Genomic DNA, 16,985 nt, shown 5'->3' with positions numbered 1-16,985 from the left:
GCAAACAAAACAAATGTATGTGGTCTAGTAACCACTGTTGTATTAATTGAAAGAGTTCAATTTCAGATGCCTATTTTGCTGCATCATTGAATAAAAAGACTGTTAAATTTGCTGTAGACAACCTTTTGGGATGATCTGGAAAATTCTTAATCAGTACACGAGTGATGACAATAGTAGCTTCATTAATATCCAGAGTCATTCCTTCTCGTCTTCATCAGATGTGTTTTAAAATACAATGATAACTGAAGGATTGAATTTGTAGACTTTATCACTGAAACGACATCGAATTTTTTTAAACTAATAAACTCGAAAATTGCTAAACATAATAACTTAACATAATCATAAATCATAATAAATTAACAACTAAAATCTCAAGTGCGTTAAATAAACCTCTAAATCATCAACTAACCAAAAATCCTACATCGACATTTTAAAAAGATCAACTAACATAAAATAAAGCATAAAAATAGCTCTAATAAAATCCTTAATTTAAATCTTTCAAATCTTTTATCTATCAAACTAGTGCGAAAAATAAAGGTCTCTCAGGAGTGTACTGTCGCACTCGATCCACTCAAGCGTCAGCGCCTCCTCAAATCATCAAATCCTGCATCATTTAAACCAAGTGAGTCTAATGACTCAGCACATTCTAAACATGAGTAGCAAATAATACATATACAATCACATGCATTGAAAATCATACTTTTACTTGAAATAATCTTTTGGACATAAATAAACCATTTAAAATCATTTTCAACATAAATAAATCATCTATCAAAAAATCATTTTAATCATAAAGCTTTCAATCCTTTATCATTTTGGGTGAATTTTTATCCTCGAAAGTGACTAGCCTTTATCCTTTGATCGACTGATCAGTCTTCAGCTCCACATGGTCCATGGGGACGGGCACTAGGCTCCGCCGTGGAAATACGATCGTCGGGGTCCCTCTATAGCCTTTTCTCGTAAACGGTGTCCCTCTGGGGCCTTGTCCCTCATGACATCCCCAGAAAATTGTAAGTTCATGATAGGCTCATAATAGTTTGTATTTTTGTTGTCATATTCTCATTGGTACCAGCTCTGATATGTTTAATTGATACATTTTTGTGTAATTTTATTGTAGGAGGAACTTTTACGGTCTTGGAGCAAATTTGAGTTAAAAGATGATGTTTATCACATTTGAAGTTTCCAAGATAGAGGCTTGAAAGAGAATGGCCAACCCAGAAGAGGTCCTGGAACAAGGCGAAATCGGATTTTGTGAAGATTATGCAAGATTTGAAAGAATTAATTATGGTGTCTGGTTTAGTGGAAATTCTTGGGGAAAAACTCTAGATAAGATATTATCTATTATTTTATATTTTAAAATTTAGGGTTAATTAAGAAATTAATGGGCTTTTTAGCTTAATTTTAGACCCAAATCATACTACTCCACGTAAGAAAAGGGGCGCAGCCTTAGAATAGCAATTCACCAATTCCATCCTCACGTACGTAGCTGAAGGCGTAGGACCTCCAGATTTTCCCTAAAAAAATAGTTTGCTTTTATTTATGTTTTCTTATTTATTTTTCATGGATATTGTAGATCAAACTATGTTAGGCTAATTTTTTAAGTCTGATTCAAGAGATAGTCTACTATTTTAATTTTATCACTGTGAGGTTTTTGTACTTTAATTTATTATTCTTGTTTGCCCAAGTAGTCGTTGATTTATGATTTAATTATATGAATGTTATACGTCAATTAATCTGACAATTTAATTTGATGTATGATTTTCTAATGCTAACCAGGAATTCAGTGATCCGTAATTATCATGAACGATTGGTATGTGAGTAGCAATATGTTAAATGTGTTGTGCTATCATAACATGTGTAATCTAAATAAATCGACGGAACTAGATCTTCTAATTGCAACTATCTCGGTTGTTAGATTTTAGGATTAATTGTTTTCACAAAACTAAACTGCTATTTTTAATTAATATGGAACACTATCGTGCCCAGTTGATTATTGGTAAGTTTTGACTGTATGCTGGGTTTGGTCAATTAATTTAGCAAAACACAAGAATTTTAGCGGCTATCACTATTATTCTAAGGTTAATTGCTTGGAATAACAAGAATACATGATTGGTTAACCGATGAATAGTGAGATAATTAAATAGTAGAATCACCTTGAAACAGTATTTTCTCATAATAAATTCTTCACTTTATTCTCGTCGATTAATTTTTAATTCTAGATTCAGTATTTTTCTTGCTTGGTAATTTTAATTTAGGTTATTTTATTTAGTAATTATCAAAACAAATCTCCACTTTCTATTTTTATTATCAAAAGAAATAAATCTACCGTTCCCTGTGAATTCGACCCTACTCACCATTACACTCGTTTTTATTTAAAAGAGTAGGAATTAATTTGGTGGTCAACGACATCACAACAAATTTTGGCGCCGTTGCCGGGGAACAGTGCAAGGTTAGTTTCATTTGAGTATAGTTATTTTATTTTCTTTTATGCCTCGTTCTTCTCGTACAGGTGAACTCGAATATAATCCAAAATTCGAGAAGACATCGAAAAGATTGAGAAAAGAAGCAAGGCTACAGGGAAAACAACCACCACCATCATCATCCCCTGGTTTAAACGTAGCGTTGGAGTCAACTGACACTGAAGGAGAGTCCGATCTTGATCTGAACATTGAAAAAAGTGAGAGTGATGAAGAATTAATGGCAGAACCAGCTCAAAGAACCCTCAGGGAGTTAGCTAATCCTAATGTTATTCAGCAGCCATTATGCATTCAACTCCCTACTACTGAAGCTAATTTTGAATTAAACTCGGGTTTGATTCATTTATTGCCTACTTTACGTGGCCTTGCAGGGGAAGATCCTCACAAACATCTGAAAGAGTTTCATATTGTGTGCACAACCATGAAACCACAAGGTATTACTGAGGAGCAAATATCATTGCGAGCTTTTCCATTCTCTTTAGCCGACAAAGCTAAGGATTGGCTCTATTACTTGCCCTCTGGGACGATAACAACTTGGGACAATATGAAACAACAATTTTTGGAGAAGTTCTTCCCAGCTTCACGTGCAGCAAATATCAGGAAGGACATTTGTGGGATTAGACAGCTGCAAGGGGAGACTTTATATGAATATTGGGAGAGATTTAAGAAATTATGTGCCAGTTTTCCTCAACAGCAGATTCCAGAACAGCTCCTAGTCCAATATTTCTACGAGGGTCTCTCACATTTTGATAGGAACATGATTGATGCTGCAAGTGGAGGTGCGTTGGTAAACAAAACACCTCAAGAGGCACGAGCGCTAATCTCCAACATGGCTGCCAATGCACAACAATTTGGGACTAGGCAAGATAACACTCCACGACAAGTCAATGAGGTAAGCGCTAATCCTATCGACCAAAAGTTAGATTTTTTGACATCTCTTTTGGAAAAGTTGGCTGTAGGACAGGTACAACAGGCCAAAGTTTGTGGGGTATGCACGATGGATGGACATTCGACGAACATGTGCCCTACACTATAGAAAGATCCCCCACAACCCCCACAATAAGTTAATGCAATCGACGGATTTCCTGGACAACCTTAGCGCCAATACGATCCATATTCTAATAGCTTCAATCTAGGATGGAAAGATCACCCGAATTTCAGCTATAGGAATCAAGGAGGTGAACATGGATATCCACGACAAAATTATCACAAACATCCATCACCTGCGCAAGCCTCTAACTCAGGTATGTCCCTAGATGAAATTGTGAAGGCCTTAGCTAAGAACACTAAAAAATTTCAACAGGAAACGAGGGCTAGCATTCATAATTTGAGCACTCAAGTGGGACAGTTGGCGACCGCAATTCACAAGTTGGAAACACAAAATTTAGGTAATCTACCTTCTCAGACAGTGGTGAATCAAAGAGAGAATGTGAGTGCAATTACTTTGAGAAATTGTAAAGAATTGGATGTTCAAGAAATTGGGGTACAAGCACCAGCCAAGCAAAAGGAAGATAATGAGATAAAAGTTGATGATAAAATAATCAATCAAAATGATGCTCCGAAAGGTAAGTTTTCTCCTCCATTTGAGTATAAAACTATTCCCACATTCCCTCTTGCATTTAATAGAAAATGTGAAAGTATTAAGGAGTTGAATGACACTTTACGTAGAGGCGAGGTAAATATTCCTTCATTAGATGCTATTAAACCAGTATCTCATTGTGCTAAATTTTTAAAATAATTGTATACTTCACAAAAGAGAAATAAGTTGAAGGGTTGTGAAAGAGAAAAGGTAGGAGAACATGTTTCTGCTGTTATTCAAAAAACTATTCCTATCAAATGCAGTGATCCAGGTATGTTTTCTATCCCTTGTATTATTGGCGATACTAGACTTGAAAGGGCTATGTTGGATTTAGGTGCTTCTATCAATGTCATGCCTGATTCTGTTTATAATTATTTGGAACTTGGACCTCTGACTGAAACCGACATTGTGATCCAGTTGGCTGATAGGTCCACTGTTTATCCTAGAGGTGTAATTGAAGATGTTCTTGTGAAACGTTGAAAATTTGGTTTTTCCTGCTGACTTTTATGTGATTGACATGAAAATGATGATTTAAACAGTCAAATTTTGCTAGGAAGACCATTTTTTAAAACTTCAAAGTCTGTCATAGATGTTAATAGTGGTACCTTTACTATGGAATTTGATGGTGAGATTGTTAAGTTTAATATTTATGATACCATGAAATATCCTGTTAGTGAAGCACTATTAATACTCTTGATATTGCTAATCACTTGTCACAAGAAAATTCAAAATTTGTTGATAAGAATGATTTAGAGGAGATTATTGAAAGACCTGTTGAAAATTCTAATACTATATTTTCTCTCTCTGATTCGCAGACATCTGAAATTGCGCAAAAACTTCTTCCAGATCGACCCAATCATGTACTCATTAAAAAGGAGGAAATATTCCAGGGATAGGGATTTCCAAGAAATTCAAAGAAACCAATCACATGCTGAAATTTGCTATGAAAATACTCAAGTGGAATAAAGTGGAAAAAGTGACCATATATGAACCATCATGAGCAACAAGAAAGAATGAAGTCGAGCCAACGACAATAAAAAGAGGCGCTGATTGGGAGGCAACCCAATTTTTATTTTTATTTTTGGTTTTTATTATTTTGATCTTTTTTTCTTTTCCTTTTCTTTTTTTTAAATAGTAAAATTTTTGTTACATTTCTGCAGAAGATGTTTTCTACAAGGCGTGACCACGCCTTATAAGAATACCACTTATGCGCAGTCAAAAAAAAAAAAAAAGAGACTAAGAAAAAAAATGGCGCCTACACGCAGATGAAGTCTTTTAATAAGGCATGATCACGCCTTATTCGTATACTTCCTCTGTAGCCCCATCACAGTAGATGTCTTTCAACAAGGCGTGATCACGCCTTGCCCGAAAACATCTTCTATTACTTTTTTTTAAATATTTTGAATTTACGTTTATTTTATCTAACCTTATTTGTTCTCACCCCTTTCGCATCTTCTCTCAGTAGCTTCCATCATCGATCCATCATTTCCCCCACCACATCAATAGAAAGCTTTGTTCTATGACGCCCAACAATTTTCAAGGGAGTTTTCTAACTTACCTTGCGTTTTCACTGTCCAAGTTGTGCATTTACTTTTTGTTTCATTGAGGACATTGCCACATATAGGTGTGGAAAGGGGTATATAACTTTATTTCTAGTTTCAATTTCTAATTTTTCTATTTTTTTGCATATTTATTCGAAAAAAATTTATGAAAAAAAAAACAAAGGAAAGGAGAGTACGACATAGTGAAGTTGTTTGATCCATAAAGCATTTAATGTTTATTCGTTATCTCTCTTATTTGAATCTTGAATGCCTCTGATGTGAGTCTATGAAAAAAACTGATGCTTTCTTTGTGTGCAATTGATTTTGCATTCTTACTGCTACATTTATGAGAAGTTGCTCTTGATGATGTGTTGAAATGATAAGTCTATGAGGTCTAACACACATATCGCTTTCTTTGGTGAGCTTTGTGCCTATGAGCAATCATCATATCATGCTCCAATTTTTTCTTGCTTGTGTGTTAGTCATACATTGTTGATTTTTCTAGAACTTGCATTGTTATACATGTCTTTGTTGATACCTTGTGATGGATTAGGTGCATAAAAAAATAAAGGGCATTAGGTTCAAACCGTTTCTTTTCGCATCATCGGTGCCGTTCTTTTTGAGCCTACCCTGATTCATTTACCCCTAGTGAGCCAAGTTCGAGCCTGAGCCTATCTGTTGGAAAATAACCACGTTACAAGCCATTATAAATCCCTTTTGTTGGTTATTCCTCTATTTGAACCTTGAATGGGAGAATCATACAAACTTTTTGCATTTAGCATCTCTTTGAGCCAAGAAAGTGCAAATTGTTGAGATCGAGTGATTAATGCTCGAAATCGTTGTTTCAAAAAAAAAAACTCATATGAAAAAAAAGAAAAGAGAAAAAAAATATATATTTGTAATGAAAAGAAAAATGAAAAAAAAAGGGAGTGAGAAGGAAAATAAGAGCAACAAAAAAAAAGTTCTTGGATGTTATAATGAGATTGAAGATGTTATTGTTAGCATGATGCAATTGTCTTTGTGGAAAGTGCGTATGTGTTCTTCAGTTACATAAACCGTTGAACTTCTTTCCTACCTGACCTCTAGCCACGGTACAACCCATTTACAGACCTTGTTTGTGCATTTTAATTCATTAACTTGGTAGATGATATGATATATTTGCAAGCTTATGGTAAAATTTTCAGTGTTTTGATATGAGAGCTCCTTCATAAATACTTAGCCACTTTCAAGTGAAATGAGCGAATCCTGTGAGGAGTGTTTGGACCCTATGCATTTTTTATTTCTACACATTCGGATGGAAGCAATTGTTCATGATGTTGGTATGTTAGGTGCTTAAAACTAAAATTGCTTTGGTGCATGACAAAATATTTTGCAGACAAGTGAATGAAGCAGAAAGAGGATAATGAGTTGAAATAATGAATCAAACTCTTTTATGCTTGAGGACAAGCATGGCTTAGGTGTGGGAGATTTGATAGGCTCGTAATAGTTTGTATTTTTGTTGTCATATCTCTCATTGTTACCAGCTCCGATATGTTTAATTGATATAATTTTGTGTAATTTTATTGTATGAGGAAATTTTACGGTCTTGGAGCAAATTTGAGTTAAAAAGGTGATGTTTATCACATTTGAAGTTTTTAAGATAGAGGTTTGAAAGAGAATGGCCAACCCAGAAGAGGTCCTGGAACAAGGTGTGGCCACGCCTTGTGTTTATGTTTCAGCTGCCTAAAATTGCAAGAAGTGAAAAATCGGATTTTGTGAAGATTATGCAAGATTTGAAAGAATTAATTATGGTGTTTGGTTTAGTGGAAACTCTTGGAGGGAAACTCTAGATAAGATATTATCTATTATTTTATATTTTAATATTTAGGGTTAATTAAGAAATTAGTGAGCTTTTTAGCTTAATTTTAGACACAAATCGTACTACTCCACGTAAGAAAAAGGGCGCAGCCTTAGAATAGCAATTCACCAATTCCATCCTCACGTACGTAGCTGAAGGCGCAGGACCTCCAGATTTTCCCAAAAAAATAGTTTGCTTTTCTTTATGTTTTCTTATTTATTTTTCATGGATATTGTAGATCAAACTACGTTAGGCTAATTTTCTAAGAATTCAAGGGATAGTATACTATTTTAATTTTATCACTATGAGGTTTTTGTACTTTAATTTATTATTCTTGTTTGCCCAAGTATTCGTTGATTTATGATTTAATTATATGAATGGTATACGTCAATTAATCTGACAATTTAATTTGATGTATGATTTTCTAATGCTAACCAGGAATTCAGTGATCCGTAATTGTCATGAACGATTGGTACGTGAGTAGCAATAGCTTAGACGTGTTGTGCTATCATAACATGTGTAATCTAAATAAATCGACAGAATTAGATCTTCCAATTGCAGCTATCTCGGTTGTTAGATTTTAGGTTTAATTGTTTTCACGTAACTAAAATTCTATTTTAAATTAATATGGAACGCTATCGTGCCCAGTTGATTATTGGTAAGTTTTGACTGGATGCTGGGTTTTGGTCAATTAATTTAGGAAAACACAAGAATTTTAGCGGCTATGCCTATTATTCTAAGGTTAATTTCTTGGAATAACATGAATAAATGATTGATTAACCTATGAACAATGAGATAATTATATAGTAGAATCCACTTGAAACAATATTTTCTCATAATAAATTCTTTACTTTATTATCGTCGATTAATTTTTAATTCTAGATTCAGTATTTTTCTTGCTTGGTAATTTTAATTTAGGTTATTTTATTTAGTAATTATAAAAAAAAATCCCCCATTTTCATTTTTATTATCAAAAAAATAAATCTACCATTCCCTGTGGATTCGACCCTACTCACCATTACACTTGTTTTTTTTAAAAGAGTAGGAATTAATTTGGTGGTTAACGACAGCCCACCAGTTCACCGTTTCTTCTCAAAATGGATCCCCACATATCATATATCATTTGTCACAGTCAATTCACATCAATCAAAATATTTTTCCTTTTTTTTAAAAGTATAAAATATCATAACTTTCCAAAAATAACATTTAAACAGTAAAAATTGCACAACTTTATCATAAATCGTAAAATATCATATTTTCATCAAAATAATCATTTTAAATCATTTAACATGCATTATGATCCTTCGGGACGCTGCCAAAATTTTACGTAATTCCCAAGTTTAAAATGATCGATTTGTCCCTAGACGTAAAAATTCTCGATTTTACATTTTTCTTACTTTTAATGACATAGGCTTATCCCAAGTAATTACTTAAGCTTAAATCTAATTTTTCAAATTTTATTATGCTTAATTCGAGGCTTTTCAATTAATTCTCTAATTAATAATTCGTGAGGCGTTTAATTCCCGAATAAATTCAAAACTTAATATTTTCATCCCATATTTTAGACATAGAATTTTTATTTCCTAATCTACCCTTGCGAGCCCTGAACCACCCTTGTGGACCCATGGTTCGAAAACCACCCCCGTGGACCCATGGTTCGAAATTTTGTTCTATTAAATTCGTTTTTGACCTTTAATTGAACACACCGAGCCATCTCCCAATTCCACCCAGCCACGATCGAGCACCTCAAGCCAGACCCTAGCCAACACACCTAGGAACCCTACTGACCAACCCTGACCCTTAGAACCAGGCCCTAGCTCGTGCAAATCACCCTGGACTGAAGACACAAAGTTGCGCGATTGCCTTCCCTCACTAGGACTCCAATTCAAACTAGGACTCCTCTTGCTCGAGCCACCACTGAGCACACCTGACCCTCACCGGCCTTGGACCACTCCCAAACCCAACCAAGCCCAGCCCAAGCCCCTGAACCCATGCACGAAGCCCTGCAATTCAGAACAAGCTGCGCGATTTACTTCCTAGTCTCCCTAGGATTCTATTCGAACTAGGACCCTTCTACTCCAGTAACCACCGATAAAACCATCTCCTAACAGTCCCTTTACCAGCCTCAGAACCATCCCGTCCCAGCCTCGATCCCCTAATCCACACTACGAGCCCTGCCATAAAAACAAGGGCCGCACGCACCAGCTACGACTGTTGCTGCCATCTTTGCGTGGAGGTTTCTACCCAGGCCACCACTGAGCCCAGCCCCTCCTAACACTCACTGAACCATCCTAAGGCACCGTCTTGACCACCTAGCCCAGCCCCATACCGAGCCATGAGCCCCCTTGCCCGAGACTTCCCTGAATGCGCATGGGGAAGAGTCCCAACTCTCGTGGACTCTTCCCTAGCGTTTCCCTCAAGTCCTAGTCATGCTAGGACTCTTCCTAGGACCTAAACACAACCAACAGAAACCCTACTCAAGACCTGGTCGAGCCCCAACACCCCATGCATCTTAGCCGAGCCTTCAATCACACTAGTGCACAAGGAAAAATTCTCAAAACCCTAGGACTCACCTCCTTAGCCTTCCCCTCGATTTCCAACATGTATTTCCTTCAACTTTGTTCATTTTTTATTCAACAATCATCCTTAGTTGGCAGCGTGTCCGTTGGATTCATAACGTTTTTTCATATAAGCATAAAATCATCGTATTTTTGAAAATATTCGTTCTGCCGTAAAAATAATCGAGCACCTATATTTTTCATGCATAAACAATTAAACATGCATAATATGATTTGAATGATGCGTAAAATAGTTTAGAAAACGTGACTTTGCATTTATAACGCTATAATATTCAATCGTTGGCGAGGTCCCAACCTTTTTTCGAAAATTAGTGTGTGAAAATGTGTGTTTTTCGGCTGCTACAAGGTGAATTATGGGGTGGAAGAAGCCCTAGGCACTTATTTATAATTTTAATCAACATGTTAATGGACTTGAGTTTTGGGCTTGCAAGCCTAGGAGCAATTGGACCTATTTTAAATAATTAAATTGGACTCAATAACACTTATTTAATTAAAACATGGAAGTTTATAAAATTTAGTTTTCAAAAATAATATTTGGATCTTTTAGTGCTTCTGTAGGCATCAACATCAATGTTCTTCTCATCAATTAGTGCTCAATTGAGTAGAGGGGCCACATAGCGAGAGCAACTTCCGAATAAAACTTTGTGGAAAATGACTTACTCAAGTCATAACATTCTCCTCAACATCAAGACCATCTTCACTTTCTTCATCACCACCAGAATACTCATCAGAATCAGAGTCAGGAGTTGAATAAGAAGTAGAAACGTCAGAATTGTCTGGACGATTTTCTTTGAACTCTTGCAACATTTCTCTATCTGGTTCATCTGCCTCTTGTGTCTTTTTCAAGGTTTTTTCTTCTTTCAACCGTGCAAGAAACTTAGCCAGGGACTCTTCGTCCTGAGAAGGAGCAGTTGATTCTTCAGAAGCCACAACTTCTTGCACAGTAGGGGACGTCTTCTTTTCAATGGCAACATATTTTGATCTTAAAACCAACTCAAAATCTTCATCATCATATTCATCTCCAAATTATAAATCAGGATCCAGAAGATTTGCAGTGGTGGAGGATGGGACGGAATCAACGTTATACCTTGCATGACACTTTGCGTCTTGGCTGTAGAGGAATATTGTTGGGTACAATAATTGTCCCTGTTTGGTAGAGCAATCGAACCGTGGTTCTTGAGCTGCTCTGTGGTTTAAAAGATTTGAGTTGAACCATTATCACCAGTTATATCTTTTGGTAAAGCGGCAAGCATTCGGTCCTACAAATTATATCAGAGCCAAGGTCACGGGTTCGATTTCCATTGATTGCAAGGAGTGCAATTATTGGGAGGGAGATTTTTGGGTGCAATAATTGTCACTGCTTGGTAGAGCAATCGAAACGTGGTGCTTGAGCTGCTGCGCGGTTTAAAAGATTTGAGTTGCACTGTTATCACCAGCTATAGCTTTTAGTAAAGCAGTAAGCACTCAGTTCTACAAGCACGGAAGACATGATTCAATTATTCAAAATTCAATGGATTTTCTACATCTATTGAATTACCCGCCTCCCCAGGGGAAATGACTTCAATCGGAATTGGGTTCTCAGTGACCAAGTGGTGTTGCCACACGGGGCTAATATAATGGCCCGAAAATTCATGTTTGAAAATTTGCGGAAAAATTTAAAATTTTCTTTTTAAAATAATTAAAGTGCCTCATTCAAAAAATAAACTTATAAATCAAGTTTAATGTTCAAAAATCGCAGCGGAAGAAATTATTACTCGCCAAAATAGTTAAAGTATTCAACAACTGATAAAATGTTTGAGCATAAAAAAAATGGCAAGTGCGGTAAATGAGGTCTTCGGGTTCCACTACTGCCGACCCCAAGCTGGCTCACTGCTCCCCGCCCTCGGTCCCGACCTCATCAGTACCTACAACAATCAAGTCTAGTGAGCCTAAAGACTCAGCATGCATATATTGTAAATAACGAGTAAATAATATAATAAAATTGCATGGGATAAAAATATCATGTCATGAGGCATAATGTGAAAATAACTTGTCATGAGCAATTTAATACGTGCATAACTGAACTGAAAATCATAGTGAAAATGTTTGCTCCTTGGAGCCCTGTAATAAAATAGCATGTCATAAATTTTCTGTTGAGATTATGGTCTACGCAAGTGGCCCCTGCACTGAACTGAACTGAACTGACCGGTAACTGGCGACCGGACCGATAACTGGCGACCGAGTGAAGTAATGAACGTCTGATCAGACTAATGCCACAGTATACTGGGTGGTACATAACTGAACTGACCGGTAACTGGCGACCGGATAATACAATGCTCCCATGATAGTGAAATGGCCACATGCAATATCGCATAAATCTCAAAAATGAATATTTTCTATTTTATGCACGTAATATAATTAAATGGCATAATGAAATATCCTGTATTATTTTACCACATGGATTGGATCGTTCCCAGGCTCACTGCGACCTAAATTTATCATGAAAAATATGCAAATGGTTTTCTTGACCAAACTTTGTAATTGAATCCAAAAACGAGACAATTACGCCCAACGACTTCGTATTTAATCATGACTCCGAGCCATCCCGAACCAACACCGAACCATCATTTAGTCATGATTAAAATACACTTAAAATGATGAAATAATGCTCGTAAAATGGCAAGGGCCGAAATTTTGGTGAATGGAGGCCAAAACATGAAACGTTCTTTCGAGAGTCAATTTGGCACATCGCATCATAATTTCTCGTACGACCTCAAAAATGATCCAAATCACAAACAGTCAAAAACATGACCTTCCCAACTCAATGAGGCACTGTCCAGTCCAAGGCCATAGGCTAAAAGCCAACCAAGAACTCGAACGAGCCACTGAACCGAAGCAGCAAGTTGCTGTCCACAAAACACAGCAGCTGTGCTTTGGTTTCCTTGCGTCGTTTGCGAGGCTAATGGCCATTGGGGCTTGAACCACCGACCAAAACCTCTTACCAAAATCCTAAGGAATGATTTGAACCATGGCTAAGGGCCCTAGGCCAGCCACAATTCGCACCACACCCGAAACCAACCGAAAGTCCCACCCGAGAGCACCCTTGCATGCGTGGGTGTTTTGCTTCGTTTGCTGTCTCGTGTCATTCCAGTGGCCATTTGATTGACCATGGCACGATCTAGACATCCAGAGGTATGGTATGAACCATGGCTAAGGGCCATAGGCCAAAAAAGATCCACACCATTCAACGAAACCGAATGTTACACTTGCTGTAAAATGAGAAGACCGAAGGGGGAAGGGGCTGTTCTTGTGTTTTGATTTATAAACCGATGCAACCATGGACCAAGCCTCAAAAGAGCAACTTGGTCACGTCCTAGACATGCTAGGGAAGTGTTCTAACCATGGCAATAGGCCCCTAGGGCAGCCATGATCAGAAACTCCCTCTATGGACATCAACTCAAGAAAAATCGAGCACAAAATGACACTTAATGAGGTGTTGCTGTCAACTCTGGATTTCGGCTAGCATGGGACTCGAACCAAGGGACAAACGTGTTCCTAACATGTCCTAGTACATCTCTAGGAGCAGCCTTGGAAGCCTGGAATCGAACCAATACCTGAAACCAGCAAAATAATGCAACCCGTGAAGCACAAGAGGAACCGAAAAATTCTGCATCTTTTATTTTCGAAATGTTTCTTGATATATTTCGGTTAAGCCATGGAAATGATGATCACATAATGTTTAAAAATGTTAATGTGACTTGATTGAAGAGCAAGGAAAAATATAAACATGCCTGGTTTCGTTTTGAAAAGAAAACGAACGAAACGCAACGACACGGCGCGGAGGAGACGGAGCGCTTTGCTACCTTGTTTTCTTTCTCGGTTTTCTCTCCTAATTCTTGCTATGATGCTCACGTTTTTTACACTGAATAGCTCTCTAAATTTCGGTGATGGGGGAGAGGAATGATGGTTAGGAGAGTGAGGGGAAGGGGTTGCAATATAAGGGGGATGGCAAGACCAAGTCTACTTCTTTTTGAAATTTGAATTTGTTTGATATCAAAATGGTTGTTGGAGGGAATGGATGGGGTGTGGCCGATTTTCTCATGCTAAATTAGGCTAGAGTAATGATCTAATATTAAATAAATGGTGGTAAATAAATGAAGGGATTATCCTACTAATAAATAACAAGGAAAGGGTCAAATGTGAGTTGGCAAGGAATTGCTTAATCATTTAAGGAGGGGCCGAAAATCATCAACTAAATGGAGGAGAAATATTGTTTAGTTAGTGTATTTTAAACCTTAAGAGCCTTACCTATCCCTTAAATAATTTAGTGAATTAACACCAAAAATTATGGAACCTAAATGAACTTATTTCCTACTCACCTCAAGTTACTAAAATAATTTCTTAAACCTCTTTTAACTTAAATCAACTTATTATCTAGCTAAAATAAACTCTGGGAATGATTTTTAAATCATAAATTCTATCTCAAAACTCCAACTCCAGTCCGGCCTCACTGAAATAACTGAAAAGATAAAAATTTAACTACTGCATAAAATAATTAACTTCAAAGAAAACCATTTAAATACTTATGAAATAAAATCATTTTAATTTAAAATACTAGAATTATGCATGGCTTATACGTAGTCTAGTTTACGGGTTCTACAACTCTCCCCCCTAAAAGAAATTCGTCCTCGAAATTAAAAGAAATACGTAGTCTAGTTTACGTCTTTGTGTAAAGACTCACTCAACTAATATTTGAAGTTCAATTCTCTTGTATATGTGTGAGTGATTGGGTGTGTGATTAATTTATCCTTTACAATGTACATCTCAAATGTATCCTCACACAAGGGCTTTTGCTCTCAACTAGCTGATTTCTTCTTGCTAACTGCCCATGCTTTGAATCCTCTTCAAAAACTCTTGTTTGATCTTCAAGATGTTGTATTTATAAGCCCCAACAATGATATATATGTTAGACACAAGAATATGACCTTTTGGAAAGTTTTTGTACTGTTTATGAAATTGCAACGGTCAAATTCGCCTTGCTGAACATTTTCCCGAGTGGTCAACTGGTTCAGTTCGTTGGGTGTGAAAAAATATTTAGAAGGGGGGTTGAATAAATACTTGACAATTTTCACAGCTTTTTCGATGATTGAATTAGTTTATTGATAAACTAAGTTCATGAATCCTGTTGTCAATGTCAAACAGTTAGCTTAATAAAAGTGCGAAAATAACCGAAGGACAAATAGAATAAAACTGATAAGAAGGAACACAAGATTTTGTGGATGTTCGGAGATTTCAAATACTCCTACGTCACCCTTTCATCTCGAAGATAGGATATTCACTAAAAAACTTTGATCTATACAATGACTTATACAAACCCACTTCAGTTTAGACTTAACACTGCCAACACTGAAACTATTTTAGAAGAAGTTGTAGAACCAGTTCAATCACCTGCCACGGCTGAACAAATGGTCCAAGCTGAAACTGACGTGGCTTAGTTGCACTCTGAACCAACTGAAGAAGTTCCAACTGAAAAGCCAACTGAAGTGTCAGCAGATAAACCAACTGAAGAACCTACCTGTTCAACTGCTGCTCAGATTTCCACTCCACCTCAAGAGCCTAAACAGGAAGTAGTTGAAGAAATTGTTCCAGAAATGGTTACGGCTGAGACTGAATCAAATAGGGCCTTGGTAATTTTTAATGAAGCAGACAAGGAGCAAGAACCAGAATCATCTGAAGCCCTGTCTCCTCAGATACCAATGGCTACTGATACTATTATAGAAGACATTCAGTCCAACCTCCACCATTTGATGCAACTATTTCTGATGTGAAGTCAGCCCAATTGCTACACACATCAAAGATTGGTCTGGAAGTGTGCTTGAACTGTCACTCGATCTTTCTTTAGTTGATTCTTTGAAGGAGAATACAATGAAGAACCTACACCAGGTTACCAAAAATATCACTTCCTTATTTCTCCAACTAGATCAACTAAAGAAAGATCGAGTGACAGTTCAAGCACACTTCCAGACTCAAGACATGTTCAAAACTGTAGTAACAAAGAGAATGGATATGATGCAAGAACAAATAATGAATGCCATATCTAATGTCACCTCGGAAGTCCGTGCATTATCCAGCAAAGTTGATGGGTTTGACAAAAAAAGGGAAGAGGAAGAAGAACAACATAAGCTATCAAAGAAGAGGCCAAGTCAATCGACTGATCAAGTACCAGATGATATAAGAGAAAAGAAATGAAGAAGTTCAGATCAATTAGAAGACGCCCTTAATATTCTGTTGAGAGTTTTGGTATATTTTCAGTCAACTAGAAGAAGATTCTTTTATTCAAAGATTCTTTTATTCAGAAATTATTTTATTCTTTCATTCTTTATACGAATCTGTACGTTAAAGAGTTATCAATAAAAGATTATTTTATCTACAAGAATTCAGTATGATCAGTTCATAAATTCTAAGTTTTGTCAAACACATATAAGGGGAAAATTGTTGGAAACTTAATTTCGGAATTTGACAAATTATGCGAACAACTGATCAAGTAAACTGATGGTGACTAAACTGAAGACTTATAACTGATATTTGCCCGAACTGAAAATTATTGCATAAAATAATCAAAGACAATTGAACTGTGTAGTCAATTGGAGGATCTGTTGAGACTGATCAGTCTACACAACAATCAGGTAATCCTATTGGCTAAATAAGTCAATTGATTTATCAGCCTTACACGTCATCAGTTAAAGGGATGTAGCCAACAACCGACAGTTTGTACAAGAGCAGTAGGAACGCCGCATTGCAGAAAGCTACAGTGTACGACTATCAGAAGAATGTTGACGTGACATACAACGCATATAAAGATTCAAAATGCATTCATTGTTACCGTTGGAAGCAAAACTTATTAATAGCCAATAAGATCAGCTGAAGATAGGTGACCAAGTTATCCATCTATCGATTCGAATCCTCATTACAAGTTTAGCAAAAACTCTGCAC

General features: G+C 36.6%; 1 protein-coding gene across 1 annotated transcript; it reads left to right on the top strand.

Moving 5' to 3' along the window:
- The first annotated feature begins 1,965 nt into the window (after window positions 1–1,965).
- Window positions 1,966–4,536, top strand: LOC142541981 (uncharacterized). The gene is made up of 5 exons (XM_075648428.1): window positions 1,966–1,996; window positions 2,510–3,441; window positions 3,614–3,721; window positions 3,781–4,152; window positions 4,234–4,536. Exons 1-5 carry the CDS (start codon window positions 1,966–1,968, stop codon window positions 4,534–4,536), a joined length of 1,746 nt encoding a protein of 581 aa, XP_075504543.1.
- The last annotated feature ends 12,449 nt before the right edge of the window (window positions 4,537–16,985 follow it).

The sequence above is a fragment of the Primulina tabacum genome, chromosome 4, assembly GCF_025594145.1.
Source record: "Primulina tabacum isolate GXHZ01 chromosome 4, ASM2559414v2, whole genome shotgun sequence".
Taxonomy (NCBI): domain Eukaryota; kingdom Viridiplantae; phylum Streptophyta; class Magnoliopsida; order Lamiales; family Gesneriaceae; genus Primulina; species Primulina tabacum.
Note: the sequence above shows the minus strand (reverse complement) of the source record. Positions and strands in the feature narration are given on the sequence as shown.

Bases quoted from the DNA above. Each gene is read 5' to 3' on its own strand.
- LOC142541981 (XM_075648428.1), top strand. From the start codon at position 1,966: ATGGAACACTATCGTGCCCAGTTGATTATTG. The intron at 1,997-2,509 runs GTAAGTTTTGAC...CTTCTCGTACAG, and splicing joins TCGTGCCCAGTTGATTATTG to GTGAACTCGAATATAATCCA. The intron at 4,153-4,233 runs GTAAATATTCCT...ACTTCACAAAAG, and splicing joins ACACTTTACGTAGAGGCGAG to AGAAATAAGTTGAAGGGTTG.